The sequence below is a fragment of the Myotis myotis genome, unplaced genomic scaffold (assembly GCF_014108235.1).
Source record: "Myotis myotis isolate mMyoMyo1 unplaced genomic scaffold, mMyoMyo1.p scaffold_m19_p_13, whole genome shotgun sequence".
NCBI classification, from domain to species: domain Eukaryota; kingdom Metazoa; phylum Chordata; class Mammalia; order Chiroptera; family Vespertilionidae; genus Myotis; species Myotis myotis.
In genome coordinates, this window is record NW_023416317.1 from 29,882,686 (window position 1) to 29,899,601 (window position 16,916).

The 16,916-nt window shown below is 43.9% G+C and overlaps 1 protein-coding gene across 1 annotated transcript in view; it reads right to left on the reverse strand.

The window, feature by feature from the left end:
* Positions 1-16,916, reverse strand: part of PCCB (propionyl-CoA carboxylase subunit beta) — a 55,845-nt gene that overhangs the window by 12,822 nt on the left and 26,107 nt on the right. Inside the window, exons 7-9 of the mRNA XM_036332501.1 lie at positions 10,125-10,233; positions 4,064-4,184; positions 2,330-2,411 (exon numbers count right to left, since the gene is read on the reverse strand). Coding sequence (XP_036188394.1) covers positions 2,330-2,411; positions 4,064-4,184; positions 10,125-10,233 — 312 coding nt within the window. The remainder of the gene's footprint in view (positions 1-2,329; positions 2,412-4,063; positions 4,185-10,124; positions 10,234-16,916) is intronic.

The following is a 16,916-nucleotide window of genomic DNA, read 5'->3' on the forward strand; positions in this document are numbered from 1 at the left end:
CATTGATGAGAGAGAAACACCGATCAGCTGCCTCCTGCACACTCCCCACTGGGGATGTGCCCGCAACCAAAGTACATGCCCTTGACCGGAATCGAACCCGGGAGCCTTGAGTCTGCAGGCCGACGCTCTATCCGCTGAGCCAAACCGGTTAGGGCTTTTTGTGTGTTTTTTAAGTAGATGAGAAAGCTATACATGTTCATACACATTTATTCCTAAGAGAAAGAAGTTACGAGAGGGAGAAAAAGGTAAAGATTTTATTGTTTGTTTGTCTGTTAAATATATTTTTATTGATTTCAGAGAGGAGGGAGAGGGAGAGATAGAAACCTCAATGATGAGAATCACTGATCGGCTGCCTCCTGCACACCCCCCTCTGGGGATCGAGCCCGAAACCCAGGCATGTGCCCTTGACCAGAATCGAACCTGGGACCCTTCAGTCCACAGGCCAACACTCTCTTCACTGAGCCAAACTGGCTACAGCAAAAGTTAGAGGTTTAAAAAAAAAAAAAGAAACCGTCAAGAAAGCAAGACTTTGGCTGGGGAAGGATGGAGTCAGGAGCCTAGGTAGAGACATCTTGCTTAGGAACCCAAGTGGAGACACCTTATTGATGAGGCTGAAGAAATGGTCACTTGTGGGGAGTGATAAATGTGATGCTTTCAATTTTCTCCATAAAGGAAATGCCCATATCATCTGATCAGAGTGGGAAGTGGAGAAAGAAGTTAGGGGTTGGATCAGGCCTTAGGAAAAGTGAAGAACAGATGCTGAGGGGAGGCCCACAGCGCATACTCCGACCAGAGAGGCACACTGAGGACCCAGCTCAGGCTGGAGCAGGGCTCTGGGCTTTCCTCCAGCACCCTCCAGCCCCGCAGGCAGCACCTGGAAAGATGACTGAAGCCTTGAACCAGGGACAGGGCTCTACGGGTTAAAAGGAGAATCGGGGCTCATGACTGAGACCCGATTTTACCTTCTTCACAGTATTTTTTGGACCTAAAACGACCCTTGCCATGTATGCTTTTGTTTTCTCTCTCACACTTCCTAGTAAACGTGAGGTCCTTGAGGCAGGGATTTTGTCCATCACGGTGTCAGACAGAGCCAGCACCAGGACAGTGCCCGGCCATTAGTATCTGGTAGAGTCCAAGCTGGGACAAGAAAGCAGAAGCAGGAGGGGTTGAGGACTCCAGAGGAATAAGAAGATTGAGGGCTGGAGAGTCAAGGAGCAGAGGTAGTGGGAGAGGGACAGGCACAACTGTGAGGATGTAGACCAGGGGTGGGCAAACTTTTTGACTCGAGGGCCACAATGGGTTCTTAAACTGGACCGGAGGGCCGGAACAAAAGCATGGATGGAGTGTTTGTGTGAACTAACATAAATTCAAAGTAAACATCATTACATAAAAGGGTACGGTCTTTTTTTTCAATAGTTTTATTCATTTCAAACGGGCGGATCCAGCCCGCGGGCCGTAGCTTGCCCACGGCTGACGTAGACAGTGCTGAAGGCTGAGGTCAGAGCAGGGCAGGTTGGTAGAAAGGTCTTCACAGCTCTCCTGGTGCTCAATAGGCTATAACCTAGCAATGAGGAGAGGCAGAGTCTGCCCGTGGTTACTGGCTCACGCTGGCTCCCCAGAGCACAGGAGGAGAAGTAATAGGTCACTGGGGGAGCCAGGGCTCTGGGAGAGGCTGTGCCTATAGAGTTATTGCTTCGGGTAAGCAAGGACTGCTGAGAACACAGTGTGCATATGAGAATCTGAAGAAGACAATGGACATCAACAGATGCCCTGATACTGTCCTTTCTTCTTAGCAATCCAGGGATCTGCTATACCAACAAAAAGGTACAAATGACTCCTATCTCCCAGAGTGGCTGACCTATGTACCTATCTACACAGACACACACATGCGCACGCGCGCACACACACCTCAACATTGTCAGAGGATACCCTATGTACTTTCCTTTCTCTAGAAAGGCAAAATGCCCTCTAAGCATAAGGCTCCAAACAAAGGCACCTAACAGTCACCTGGCCTCAACTCCAGACTCTAGGGCCATGGCCCCTTCTCTATGCACCTGAGAGTGCCATCAAAAACTCCTGAGCTCTGTTGGACCAATTGGCTCCTTCTCCCTCCAGCCCTCAAGTCCATCCAAGCGGGTGGAGTGCCTACAACCACTAACTCTTCCCAAAACACTCTACTCAGTGGTCCCTGGTCTTGGTCCACCCCATGCTCTGCCTGTATTGCCAGGTGTTAAGGCCTGTGGGTCCAGCGCCTCCTCACTAGGTTAAAGCACATGACCATGGACGTGGCTGAGTTAGCATAGGCAAGACAGGCAGATGCGGCACTTACAGAGTGTATGATGTCCACCATGTTGTAGGCTTTGGTAGATTCCAAAGGGACAATGGTATCGAGCTCAGGAACCAGACGGTCACTTTGGATAGAAAAAGAAGATGATATAATCAACACCAGAAAAACCAGTTATCTTCTATGAGAGGAAATGAGGGCTGGGCTGATTCATCCTTACTGGGCTTTCAAAGCAGTCCCCAAAGATGTATTCCTTTGTTGCCACCACATTAAACTGGACCTAAGCTTGGTATTAATCCAAAAGATCTGTTTTCATTTAGAAGAAAAAAATGGGCTTACTCCCCTGAAGGTGATTCCTTCATTTATGCTCTCTGAATAACTCCTGCGTCCTAGGTTCTGTGTAGGGCACTAAAGGACTGTAGCAAACACAGGACCCAGTTTAACTTTCCGAGGCATCATAAAGAAAAGAACAAGGACGTGTAAATGCAGTCAGAGTTCTGCTGAAATTACTTGGGTTTACGTTCCCTGCTGGAAGGCAAATCTGCTGGAGCTCCTCTAAAAAGCAAAGCAGCTGGCCCCTGGTGTGACAAGGACTGATCAGTCACACAGGCTCCTGGCTCTCAGCTTCCTCCTGCCTCTATGTGACTGAGCAGGAGCCCCGCACGGGCCCACTCCCAGGCCACAAGAGGACTCAGCAACATACCCCTCTCCATCAAGCTCTCAGCCCTTCCTGTCCCATGTGGGCAGGCTGAGGTTGTTCTGACCCCACGATATACCCATGGCATGAAATTTGCTTTGATCAAACCACATGCCCAATCCAGCCCAACTTCCCAGAGAGCTCTGCACTGGGGCATTGGGTATAGCCCCACCAGACAATGAAATGCTACCATTTACACATATGCATATGGCTTCCCTAAGATCCTATGAAGAGGGGGTATGGTTGGGCCAAAACAGGCTCCCTGTATTTAGGCATTTCTGAGCCCCTGGGCCATAACACCTCCAAATGATGTCCTAAATCTCTGATTTACTCTGTGGTACCCGCCTCCCCGCCCCCCCGACACACATCAGGCAGTAGCCCCAACAGCAAGCAGGAAAGAAGGTCTTCTCTAGATGGCCAGCAACACACCCTTCCCCAGGACTACCCCAGCCTCTGGCCACAAGCAGGTGTGTGTAAGAACATTTCCTAAAAGGCATGCTATCTGTACCACTTCACCATTATTTCATATCAAGACACACACCCAATGCCGAAACCGGTTTGGCTCAGTGGATAGAGCGTCGGCTTGCGGGTCCCAGGTTCGATTCCGGTCAAGGGCATGTATCTGGGTTGCGGGCACATCCCCAGTGGGAGTGTGCAGGAGGCAGCTGATCGATGTTTCTCTCTCATCGATGTTTCTAACTCTCTCTCTCCCTTCCTCTCTGTAAAAAAATCAATAAAATATATTAAAAAAAAAAAAAAAAAGACACACACCCAAAAACTTCCATCTCTAATTCTGGACAAAACAAGACTCTAAGAAATCAAATTTTTTGGCCACTCTTTATTCCCAAACTACCTATCAGATATTACACAGAGGAAAAAGGTAAAACAGAGTAAAACCTTTCTTTGCTCCTGTACACAGATGTCTCACCACTGCCCACACCTGGGAAACACACCACTACACCCCACAATCTAACCCAGTCTACCCACTGGGAGAGATGCTGCAGGTCCAGCTAGGGCAGAGTGGCCAGACACAAGCAAGCCAAGCTGCAAAATGAGAGAAGGTGCTCCAGCCTGCAACTCACCTGGGATCATGGCACTCTCGGATGGGAGCTGGGTCCTGGCTGCTGAGGGGCAGGTAGTTGAAGAACTCCCGGAGATTACACAAGGCGTCCACATCATTTTCAAAAGCTCTGTGAGCAACACCTGAGAAAACAGGAAGAATACAATGGGCCAGGCAGCCTGTCAGCCCCAAAATGCTGCTTCATGCCCACCTGCCCCTTCTAGGGCATGTCTGAAGCAGACTGCTGATCGCTCTGCCCTCCTCACCCTCCACCAAGGATGGGTTTCCACATACCTTCCGGCTGACCTTCAGTTCAAGCAGCCTGTTCCCTCTGCTCGGTACCTCTGTCAAGGGCACCCCTTTCTTACTTCAGATCTTTGCTGTCACCTACTCAGACAGGCTTTCCCTGACACCTCCCTGGAACACACCCTTCCCCAACACCCCTCACTTTCCATCCCTGTACCATGTGGGAGTTCTCTTCACACTTTTCCCTGCCGCACCTGTCCATTTCCTTCCCTGTGTCCTGCCTGGCATCTCTCCTAGAATATCAGCTCCAACTGGGTAGAGACCAGGCCTGTCTTACTTACCCCTGTAGTCCTGCATCGAGAATGATGTTTAATTATATGTCAATTACCTCTCAACTAAGCTGGGAAATAAAAAAGTAAATGAATAATGGCTGGCACATAATGTCATGGTTCTCAGCAATGGTGGAAGGAGGAAAGGAGGGAACCACCTGGCCCCAGTGAGGATTAAACCATCACTTCAGGAACACACAGAAATCGTAGACCAGCCAAATGAGGCCAAAGACATGAGAGAGAAAGGAGGACCAGAAGCTCTCTCAGACTCACCGCACCAGACTCCCTGCTTCCACTGTTGCCCTATAGTCTCTTCTCTACACAACAAGTAAGGTTAGCTTTTAAGTCAGATCATGTCATGTCTCTAATCCAGGCCTCTCCCTACTCCCCCGTGCCCTTCACTATGCATGCCAGCCACTCTCCTTCCACAGGGCCTCTGCATAGGCTGTTCCCTCTGCCTGCAATGCTCCCCCCCTCGACAGCCATGCAGGTAACTCCTTCAAATCTGCTCAACTGTTCTCTTCACAATGCGGCCAGCCCTTACCACCCTATTTAAAACTGCAACAATCCCAACCCCCTTTACTCTGCTCTACTTTTTCCTCAGCACATATTACTTATTTATTAAGCTTAAGGTTTACAGTCTATCTTCTCTGCTAGAATATAAGACCCATATAGGCAGAGATCTTTTTGTGTCTTTCACAAATGTATTCTGGGACATAAGACAATGCTTGAAATAGGCATTAAATGAATACAAGGTGGGGCAAAAGTAGGTTTACAGTTGTGCCTATGGAAAATAATACAATTAATAATAATTAATAAATAAATAGCACGAGAATAAACTGTTTCATGTACTCACAACTGTAAACCTACTTTTGCCCCACTCTGTTTGTTGATGAATAAAAAGTATGTTCCACAGACAGAATTCTTTCATTCAAGATTTATAAATTTGCACAGCCACTTTGGAGGACAGCATGGCAGTTCCTCAAAAAGTTAAACAGTTACCACTTGACCCAGCAATTCCACTCCTAGGTATATACCCAAGAGAAACAAAAACTTGTACATGGATGTTTATAGCAGCATATTCATGACAGCCAAAGTGAAAACAATTCATGAGAGCCAAAAAGTTTAATTGATCAATGGATAAACAAAATGTGGTACAGCCATATATTGAAATATAATCTAGCCCTAGCCGGTTTGGCTAGGTGGATAGAGTGTCAGCCTATGGACTGAAGGGTCCCTGGTTAGATTCTGGTCAAGGACACATGCCTGGGTTGCAGACTGAATCCCCAGTGTGTCGCATGCAGGAGGCAGCGATCAATAAGTTTCTCACATCATTGATGTTTCTAACTCTCTCTCCTTCTCCCTTCCTCTCTGAAATCAATAAAAACATATTTTTTTAAAAAAGAAATATTATCTAGTAAAACAGGAATGAAGTACTGATTCATGCTACAATATGGTAAGTAAATATTATTGTGCTCAGTAAAACAAATCTGTTTGAAAACACTACATATTATATGATTTCATTTATGTCCATACATATTAAAATAGATAAATCCATGGAAAGAGAAAGTAGATTAGTGACTGCTTAGAGCCAGAGTATTTTGAAGGAAATGGAGAGCAAATACTAACAGGTAGGGGGTTTCTTTCTAGGGTGATGAAAATGTTCTAAAATGGACTGGTGATACTTGAACAACCTGTGAATATATTAAAACCACTGACTTGCATACTTGAAATGTGTATTTCACATGTATGGTATGTGAATTAACTAATATATAAAACCCTAATATGCAAATAGACCGAACGGCGTAACAACTGAACAACCAAACAACTGGTCACTATGACGTGCACTGACCACCAGAGGGGGCACGTGGAACATGGTGGGCATTGGTAGCAGGTGGCAGAGCTCAGAACACGGTGGGCAGGCGGCAACGGGATGGTGGAGCAGGTAAGCGGGGCACCAAACCAAGGCGGGGCACTGGCTGCTGTCATTGGGGCAAGCCTGTGGTGGTTACCGAAAATTCTTTGCTCCCACGCACCGTGGTCCCACCCAGTGCTCGCACCTGCTGCCAGCGCCAGCTCCACCTACACCCGCTGCCAGTGCCAGAGCTGCCGCTCACACCTGTTGCCGGCGCCCAGCACCGGCCCCAATCGCTCGGCGCCCTCAGCAGATGAGAGCAGCAGCTGCCAGCCCCGATCGCCCCTCAGAGCTTCTCCACCTCTCCCTGCTCCTGAGGGGCAATCGGGGCAGCAGCCGCCACCCGCAACTGCTGACAGCACCGGCCCCGCTTGCACCCGCTGCTGGCGCCAGCCCCAGTCGCTCCGCACTGTCAACAGGTGCAAGCGGGGCCAGCGCCATCAGCACATGGGAGCAGTGGTGGTGGGAGCAGGGCTGCTGGCAGCGGGGACCAGGGGCCACAGTGGGAGGGGCCTCAGCGGGGGTGCAGAGGATGTGCCGAGACCCGCCCCTGTGCCCACCGCAGCCTCGCAGCCCATAGTCCTTTCATGGTGCACGAGTTCATGCACTGGGCCCCTAGTATCTCAATAAAGCTGTTATCAGAAGTCTATATCCACCACAAACATGTAATATTTGTTGAAATAAAAAATAGATATTTCATCAAATCTAAGATGTAATCAAGACTAAACATTATTTTATATCCCAGTAAGAAATAAAAACTGCTGTCAAGTAAGCCCTGAGACAGAAGAGTGATGACAAGCTGTGGTGGATTCTAGGTGTGTACTGGATCTGACGGACAAGGAAAAAAATGAATCAAGACTTCACGAGGCTACTGGTCAAGATGGTGGTATAGGTAAATACAGTACTTGCATCCTCCCATAACTACATCAAAATTACAACTAGACCACAGAAAAACCATCATTCAGAACTACTTGGAGTTTAACTGAATAAAGTTTTACAACTAAGGATATAAAGAAGCCACATCAAGACTGGGAGGAGTGGAGACGCAAACTAGCTGGTCCCGCACCCAGGTGTGGCAGATAAAAATCCAGAGGGACAGCCCTGGCAGATTTGGCTCAGTGATTAAAGTGTCTGTCCGCCTGAAGACTAAAGGGTTCTGGGTTCGATAGTGGTCAAGCGCATGTATCTTGGTGGCAGATTCATTCCTGGCCCTGGTCAGGTGCATGCGGGAGGCAACCAATTGATGTTTCTCTCACTTCGATATTTCTCTCTCTCTGTCTCTCCCATTCCCTTGTACTCCCTCTAAAAATTAATGGAATCCTAGTTGGTTTGGCTCAGTGGATAGAGAGTTGGCCTGCAGACTGAAAGGTCCCAGGTTCAATTCCGGTCAAGGGCACATGCCCAGGTTTCAGGATCAATCCCCAGTAGGGGGTGTGCAAGAGGCAGCCGATCAATGATTCTCTCATCATTGATGTTACTATCTCTCTCTCCCTCTCCATTCCTCTCTGAAATCAATAAAAAATATATTAAAAATAAAAGTCAATGGAAAAATACCCTTGAGTGAGGATTACCAAAAAAATAAATAAATAAAAGGGTAATAAATACATATTTATCAATAATTGAAACTAAAAAAATAAATAAATAAACAAATAAGCAGAACAGATTCAAAGAATATTTTGATGGTTGCCAGATGGGAGCGAGGTTGGGAGATGGATGAAAAAGATGAAGGAATTAAGAAGTACAAATTGAAAAAAAAAAGAAGTACAAATTGGTAGTTACAGAATAGTCACAGGATGTAAAGTACAGCATAGGGAATATCTTCTATCTATATATATAAAAGCCAATATGCAAAGTGTCTTCTCGGGAGTTCGACTGGGAGATGGAGAGTTCGATCGTTCACTATGAAATGCGCTGACCAACAAGGGGCGGTGCAGAACAAAGCAAGACCCTGGCCAGCAGCTGGCAGCCAGGGAAAGGATGCCCTGGCCGGCAGCCGGAAGGAAGGCACCAATCGGCCCTGATTGCCGGCCAGGCCTAGGGACCCTACCGGTGCACAAATTTCATGCACCGGACCGCTAGTAGTCAATAATATTCTAACAACTATGTATGGTGTCTAGATTTATTGGGATGATCACTTCATAAGTTATGTAGTGTCCAATCTCTGGACTGTATACCAGAAACTAATATAACATTGTATTTCAACAGTAACTGAAAAATGAAAAATTATTTTAAATAAAAAATCTAAGACTTTACTGAAATTAAGACATGCCTATATGATATGTACACTAAGAAAGAAAACATTTAAACCAAAAAATAAAAATAAAAAATAAATTTAAAAAAATTAAAAAAAAAAACTAGAGAAAAAACAAACAAACAAACAAACAAAAAACCAACAGTTAAATCATGACCCATTGAGTTAACTACAGTACAATGCAGTGCAAAAATTAGTCATACCAGCCTCGCATTGCTTTGAAATCTTTCAAAGAGGAAATTATTCCTGTCTTTAGTTACTGTGGTAGGCAATCCTTTTACAACTTGGTGTATTTTTCCAAGAAAATGTGGAATTCCAACCATTACTCTAACAACAAATGCCTTCACTAATATCAGATTTGTGCCCTGCTCCCAATTCCATGCCTCTCAGTATAAACCAGCAGTCGCCAACTTTTCGGACCTCACAGACCACCAGTTGGCGACCGACCGCTGGTATAAACGATAACTTTTTGTTTCAATGCACCAAATAATCTCTATATATTTTGAACTCCGCATATGTTGCAAATAACCTCAAAGAGGTAGCCATGACCAAGTTAATGAATATGTGGGCCATGATCATCACATTACAACCGTACCTGGCCAATAGTTGCTGGAGGCTAGGAACAGTCGTTAGCATAAGAAAGGCAGGAGGTCCATCAAAAGGTTGATGGACACCTTCAGCAGGGCTGAAAATCTGCATGTTATTACCCGCTGCTGGAACAGCCCAATGCAGTTCCCCCAACCTGATAATCTTTTTATTGTTTACCAGGCCCTACCTTTGCTATGTATATCTGCTTTGCTAGAGGGCAAATTGTGTGAATAAAAAGCCCTGGCTGTGGAGACTCGAGGAGCTTAGTCACTAGAACTAAGTTTTCGTCTGGCCCTCCAAAATGCCCTCCAAATTCATATTTCTTCTCTAGCCTCTTCATTCATTTACGTACAGCCCCTTTTCCAGATTCCTGAACCCTTCTAGATGCTGAGAATGACCCCGGCAAATAGTGATTAGTAAAATGCCATCTATGCTAAGACATACTCCAACTTTGGAGTAAAAAAAAGTCATAGTAAAATATGACATTTTTTTTAAAGATTCAACTGTGTATATGTAAGTCATATCTCTTATAACCATCATTCCAGTTAGCTTTAATATTTTAAATATCAAAGCATCTGTAGTACTTTAACGAATTTGTTACTAAATCCATCTTTATTATTATATCTGTAGCCAATATACCATACCACAGTCTTCTCAAATAAATTCTGCCAATTAATCGACATTTGTAAAAGACTGTCACCATTCTCTTTGGCAATGACCTTAAAAACAGTAAGGTGAGCCTCGAGGCCTCTACCTGACATGGTGGTGTGGGTCTTGGCACCACCAAGCTCCTCCTGGGTAACGTCCTCATTGGTGACAGACTTCACCACATCAGGGCCAGTGATAAACAGGTAGGAGGTATCCTGAAATCAGAAAATTCCAGAAGGATCAATGTCAGAGCAGCAGAACTAGATGGAGCCTTAGGGTTCACACAGCTGAAAAGACAATAACAAAGATGGCAGTGACACACAGAACCAGGGAAGGATGCAGCTCAAAGATACCTATCCAAACTAAAGACCCAAGTTTTCCCTGTCTATTTTTTAAATCTTCATTTTCTGTCTATTTTTAAAATCTTCATTGCATGGTTGTATCTCAGCAAAATGACGTGGAGTGTGGCTAACATTTTCAGGTCATTCATCTGTAGAACAACCTACAAAGTGGCCCTTACTCATAACTTGTGGTACCTGAAACTTTTTTCTAAGCACTTCATAAAAATGTGTCATTAAAGCCTAGGTATTATTACATTACCACCCCATTTACAGATGAAAAAACTGAGGGACTGTGATGGTATGCAGCTTGCCTAAAATGAACCAGCTACCTTAAATGAAACCATTTGGAGACAATGATAATCAATGCTTTGGTGCTCTCAGAAGGGGACAGGCTTTTACTTTTTAATTTTTCTTTTTCTCTTTTCTTTTTGTTAATCCACACCTGAGGATATTTTTCCATTGATTTTTAGAAAGATTGGAAGGGAGGGGGAGAGTCAGAGAGAGAGAGAGAAAAACATTGATGTGAGAGAGAGACATCGATTTGTTTATAGAACATTTCACTCCATAGCTGCGGAATATACATTCTTCTCAAGTGTACATGGGTCATTTTCAAAGACCACATATTAGGACACAAAACAAGTCTCTACAAGTTCAAGAAGACTGAAATCATATCAAGCATCTTCTCAGATCACAATGGAATGAAATTAGAAATCAACTACAGTAAAAACACTCAAAAACATTCCAACACCTGGAGGCTAAATAGCATGTTATTAAACAATTAATGGGTCACCAATGAGATCAAGAAAGAAATAAAATAAATCCTTGAAACAAATGAAAATGAACACACAACAACCCCAAATCTCTGGAACACAGCAAAAGCAGTCCTGAGAAGAAAGTTCATAGCACTACAAGCCTACCTAAAAAAATAAGAAAAATTAATAATAAACTATTTAACCCTACAACTTAAAGTATTAGAAAGAGAACACAAGAAAAGCGCAGAGCAAGTAGAAGGAAGGAAATAATAAAGATCAGAACAGAAATAAATGACATAGAGATTTAAAAACCAGTACAAAAGATCAATGAAACCAAGAGCTGGTTCCTTGAAAAAATAAACAGGATTGATGGACCATTAGCAGGACTCATCAAGAAACAGAGAAGACCCAAATGATTAAAATCAGAAACAAAAGCAGCAAATAACAATGGACACCACAGAAATACAAAGGCTTGTAAAAAAAAAAATACTATGAACAGCCATATGCCAACAAGCTGGATAACATGGACAAAATGGACAAATTCCTAGAAAAATAGAATCTCCCAAAACTGAATCAGGAAGAATCAGAAAACCTGAATAGGCCAATAACAACTGATGAAATAGAAGCTGTAATCACCCGGCCGGCATGGCTCAGTGGTTGAGCGTCGACCTATGAACCTGAAGGTCAGGGTTCAATTCACGGTCAGGGCACATGCCTGGATTGCAGGCTCAATCCCCAGTGTGGGGTCTGCAAGAGGCAGCCAAACATCTCTCATCATTGATGTTTCTTTCTCTTTCTTTCTCTTTCTCTCTCTCTCTCTCTCTCTCTCTCTCTCTCTCTCTCTCTCTCTCTGAAATCAATAAAAATCTATTTTAAAAAAGAAAGAAAGAAAGAAAGAAGCAGTAATCAAAAAACTCCCAGCAAACAAAAGCTCTGGTCCTGATGGCTTCATGGGAGAGTGTTACCGAACATTCAAAGAAGAACTAACACCTGTACTCCTCAAACTACTCCAAAAAATCCAAGAGGAAGGAACACTTCCAAGCTCTTTTTATGAGGCCAGCATTATCCTAATTCCAAAACCAAGATAAAGACACTACAAAGAAGGAGAATTACAGGCCAATATCCCTGATGAACACAGATGCTGAAATCCTCAACAAAATTTTAGCAAATCAGATTCAGCAATATATTAAAAAGATTATACACCAGGACCAAATAGGATTTATTCCAGGGATGCAAGGCTGGTACAATATTCACAAATCAAAGAGACCCACACCAAGACACATCATAATTAAAATGTCAAGGATTAAAGACAAAGAAAGATTCTCAAAAGCAGTTAGTTACCTACAAGGGAGCGCCCATATGACTGTCAGCTGATTTCTCAACAGAAACACTGCAGGCCAGAAGGGAGTAGAAAAAAATACTCAAAGTAATGAATAGCAAGGATGTACAACCGAGATTACTCTACCTAGCAAAGCTATCATTTAAGGTCAGATAAAGAGCTTCATAGACAAGAAAAAGCTAAAGGAATTCATCAGCACCAAACCACTATTACATGAAATGTTGAAGGGTATTCTTTAAGAAGAGGAAGAAGAAGAAAAAAAATTATCATAAATATGAATAATAAAATGGCAATTAATACATATCTATCAATAATTGAATCTAAAAATCAAAATAAATGAACAAGAAATCTAATGAACAAAATAAACTGATGAGTAAATTAGAATCAGAGGCATGGAAATATGGAACAGACTGACAAATCTCAGAGGGAAAGGGAGTTGGGGGGCAGGAAGAGTAACGGAAGATCTTCTATGCATATATGCATTACCTATGGACACAGACAATAAGGTGGTGAAGGCCTGGAGCAGGGTGGGAAGCAGGTGGAGGGGGGCAATGGGGAATAAAAAAGGGGACATCTGTAATACTTTCAACAACAAAGATTTAAGTAAGTAAATAAATAAGACATACAGACCAATGGAACAGACATAGCCAAAAATCAAGAGCCCAGGAACAAACCCTCACATATAGTCAACTAATATTTGACAAAGGAGCCAAGAATATTCAATGGGGAAAGACAGTCTCTTCAATAACTGATGGTGGGAAAACTGGACAGCCACATGCAGAAGAATAAAATTGGATCCGTATCTTTCACTACTCAGAAAAATTAACTTGAAATGGATGCAATACTTAAAGATCTGAATCCATAAAACTCCTAGAAGAAAACATAAGGAAAATACTCCTTGACAATTGCCTTGGCAACGATTTTTATGGATAGGACACCAAAGGCACAAGCAACAAAAGCAAAATACAGTAAGAGGAACTACATCAAACTAAATAGCTTCTGCACAGCAAAAGAAATAATTAACAAATTGAAAAGGCAACCAACCTAATAAAATATTTGCAGCCCAGCCAGGTGGCTCAATTGGTTGAGCGCCATCCCATGCACCAAAAAAGTTGTGGGTTCAATTCCCAATAAGAGCACACACCTAGGTTGCGTGTTCAATCCCTGGTTGGGGTGCATCCTGGAGGCAACTGACCAATGTTTCTCTCTCACATTGTTGTCTCCCTCTCTCTAAAATCAATTTTTTAAACAATCCTTGAGCAAGGATTAAAATATATATATATATGTATATATATATATGCAAATTATATATCTGATAAGGAGTTAATATCCAAAATATATAAAGAACTCATACAATAGCCAAAAAAATCCAATTAAAAAATAAGCAGAAAATCTGAATAATTTTTCCAAAGAAGACATACAAATGGTACATGAAAGATACTCAACATCATTCATCATCATAAAAATTCAAATAAAAACCACAATGAGGTATCATCTCACACTTGTTCTATCTTACCTTTTCAAGTACAGGAATTCTAACAAGCATTGGCACAGATGTGGAGAAAAGGTGACCCTTGTGCACTGTTGATAGGACTAAACTGATACAGCCACTATGGAAAACGGTATGGAAGTTCCTCAAAAAATTAAAACTAGAATTATCATATGATGCAGCAATCTTACTTCCGGGTATATATCCAAAGGAAATGAAATCAGGACATTGAAGAGATATCTACACTCCCATATTTGTTGCAGCATTATTCACAATAGTCTAATATGGTAACAACCATTGATAGATGAATAAAGAAAATGTGACACAAACATACACACACAAATATTATTCCATTGGATATCCACAGCCATATGGACAAAGGAAATGTGATACATACATACGTACACACAAGTAACAGAGGATTACTCCACCATGAAAAAGAAGGAAATCCTGACATTTGTGACATGAATGGACCATGGGGACATTTCACTTAGCATAGTGAAGTAAGTCAGAGAACAATAATGTATGATCTCACTCATATCTGGAATCTAAAAACGCTGAACTCATCGAAACAGGAGAGTCAAATGGTGGCTACCAGGGACTGGAAGGTAGGAAAAATTGGGAGATGTTGGTTAAAGGGTACAAATTTCCAGTAATAAGATGAATAAATTCTAGGGTTCTAATGTACAACATGTTGACTATAGTTAACAAGAGGCCCGATGCATGAAATTCGAGCACTGTGTGTGGGGGGGGGGAGGGGGGGAAGGGGGTCCCTCAGACTAGCCTGCACACTCTTGCAGTCTGGGACCCCTCAGGAGATGCCCATCTGCCAACGGGCCTAAGCCGGCAGTCGGACATCCCTCTCGCATTCCAGGACCCCTCACTCCTTACTGCCCACCTGCTCGCTCCTTACCGCTCAGCTCGCTGCTCCTTAGCACTGCTGCGGAGGTGGGAGAAGCTCCAGCCACCGCCACTGCGCTCGCCAGCCATGAGCCCGGCTTCTGGCTGAGCGGCACTCCCCCTGTGGGAGCACACTGACCATGAGGGGGCAGCTCCTGCATTGAGCATCTGCCTTCTGGTGGTCAGTACACATCATAGTGACTGGTCATTCCACCATAATGGTCGCTTAGAGTTTCATTATATAGATGGAACTACCTGATAGTCAATGTGCACCCCTGAGGGGTCCCGGATTGCGAGAGGACACAGACCAGGCCAAGGGACCCCCACCAGTGCACAACTGGGGCCAGGGAAGGACGCGGGAGGTTGGCCAGCCAGGGAGGAACCATGGGAGGGCTCCAGGGTGTGTCTGGCCTGTCTCATTCAGTCCCGATTGGCTGGACCCCAGCAGCAAGTTAATCTACTGGTCAGAGCATCTGCCCCCTGGTGGTCAGTGCATGTCATAGCAACTGGTCGACCGGTCGACTGTCTGCCCCCTGGTGGTCAGAGCACGTCATAGTGAGCGGTTGAGTAGCCTTAGCATATCGTTAGTATATTATGCTTTGATTGAATGGACGACCAGACACTTAGCATATTAGCCTTTTATTATATAGGATACTGTATTATATACTAAAAAGTTGCTAAGAGAGTGGGTCTTAAATGTTCTTGCCACAGAAAAGAAATAGTAATTATGTGGATAATGAAGGTGTTAGCTTAACTCAAGCATGTCAAACTCAAAGGCTAACACAGGGCAAATAAACAAGGTTTAAGTTTATGTGGGCCGCAAAAAAACAAAGGCTCCAATTTTCATAGAAACAGGTTTATTTCGATAGAGACATGCTGAATACAAAGGGTTAAAATAAATGAGTAATCGTTAACATAAAATAATAGAACATTTTAATAAAAATTAGTATTTTCTCTTGAATATTAACTTATCAGACACTGAATAACTGCATAAATTAATAAGCGTAACACAAATAAACCTATTTTTCTTGTTCTCCGAAAGCAACCAAACAAGTCAGTATAAGACTAATGCCATGACAATCAGCTGCTAAAATATTCACTGCTAGTATGAGTGGAGAGAAATGGTGCACCTGCACTTAAAACACGTAAGGGAAATGAATGCAGCACGATTACAGCAATCAGTCATTAGCTAACGTAGTTCGTTAGTAATAACTAGAGGCCCAGGGCATAATATTCGTGCACTGGAGGTGGGGGGTCCCTCAGCCCGGCCTGTGCCCTCTCACAGTCCAGGAAGCCCACGATGGATAACCCCAAAGAGGTAGGCCTTGCCCACCCGACCGGGGCTCCATAATTGATCACCGCGCACAGGAGGCCATGCCCACCCGGCCGGGGGTCCGTGACTTATCACTGCGCACAGGGAGCTCCTACCCATCCAGCCAGGACTCCGCAATTGATCACAGCACAGAGGGAGGCCCTGCCTACCCTGCCAGGGCTCTGCAATTGATCACTGCACAGAGGGAGGCCCTGCCCACCCTGCAGGGGCTCCGTGATTGATCACCGCACAGAGGGAGGCCTACCAATCGCATTGCACCCGCTTTGGCTGGCCTGGCACCAGTGCATGTCATAGCATGATCATCCGGACAGTCATTCTGCTGTTCAGTAGTTTGGTTGATTTGCATATTATGCTTTTATTATCATAGATTATGTATAACAGGATATTGTAAAAATTAAGTTACAAAGTTTTTATTAATATGTTTCTTACAGCCGTAACTGGTTTGGCTCAGTGGATAGAGCATCGGCCTGCGAACCGAAAGGTCCCAGGTTTGATTCCGGTCAAGGGCATGTACCTTGGTTGTGGGCACATCCCCAGTAGGAGGTGTGCAGGAGGCGGCTGATCAATGTTTATCTCTCATCGATGTTCCTAACTCTCTATCCCTCTCCCTTCCTCTCTGTAAAAAATCAATAAAATATATATTAAAAAAAAATGTTTCTTACATACCATTATATTGGGTGGGCCACAAAAATATTCGTTATGGGCTGCATGCAGCCCGTGGGCCGCGAGTTTGACATGCTCGGC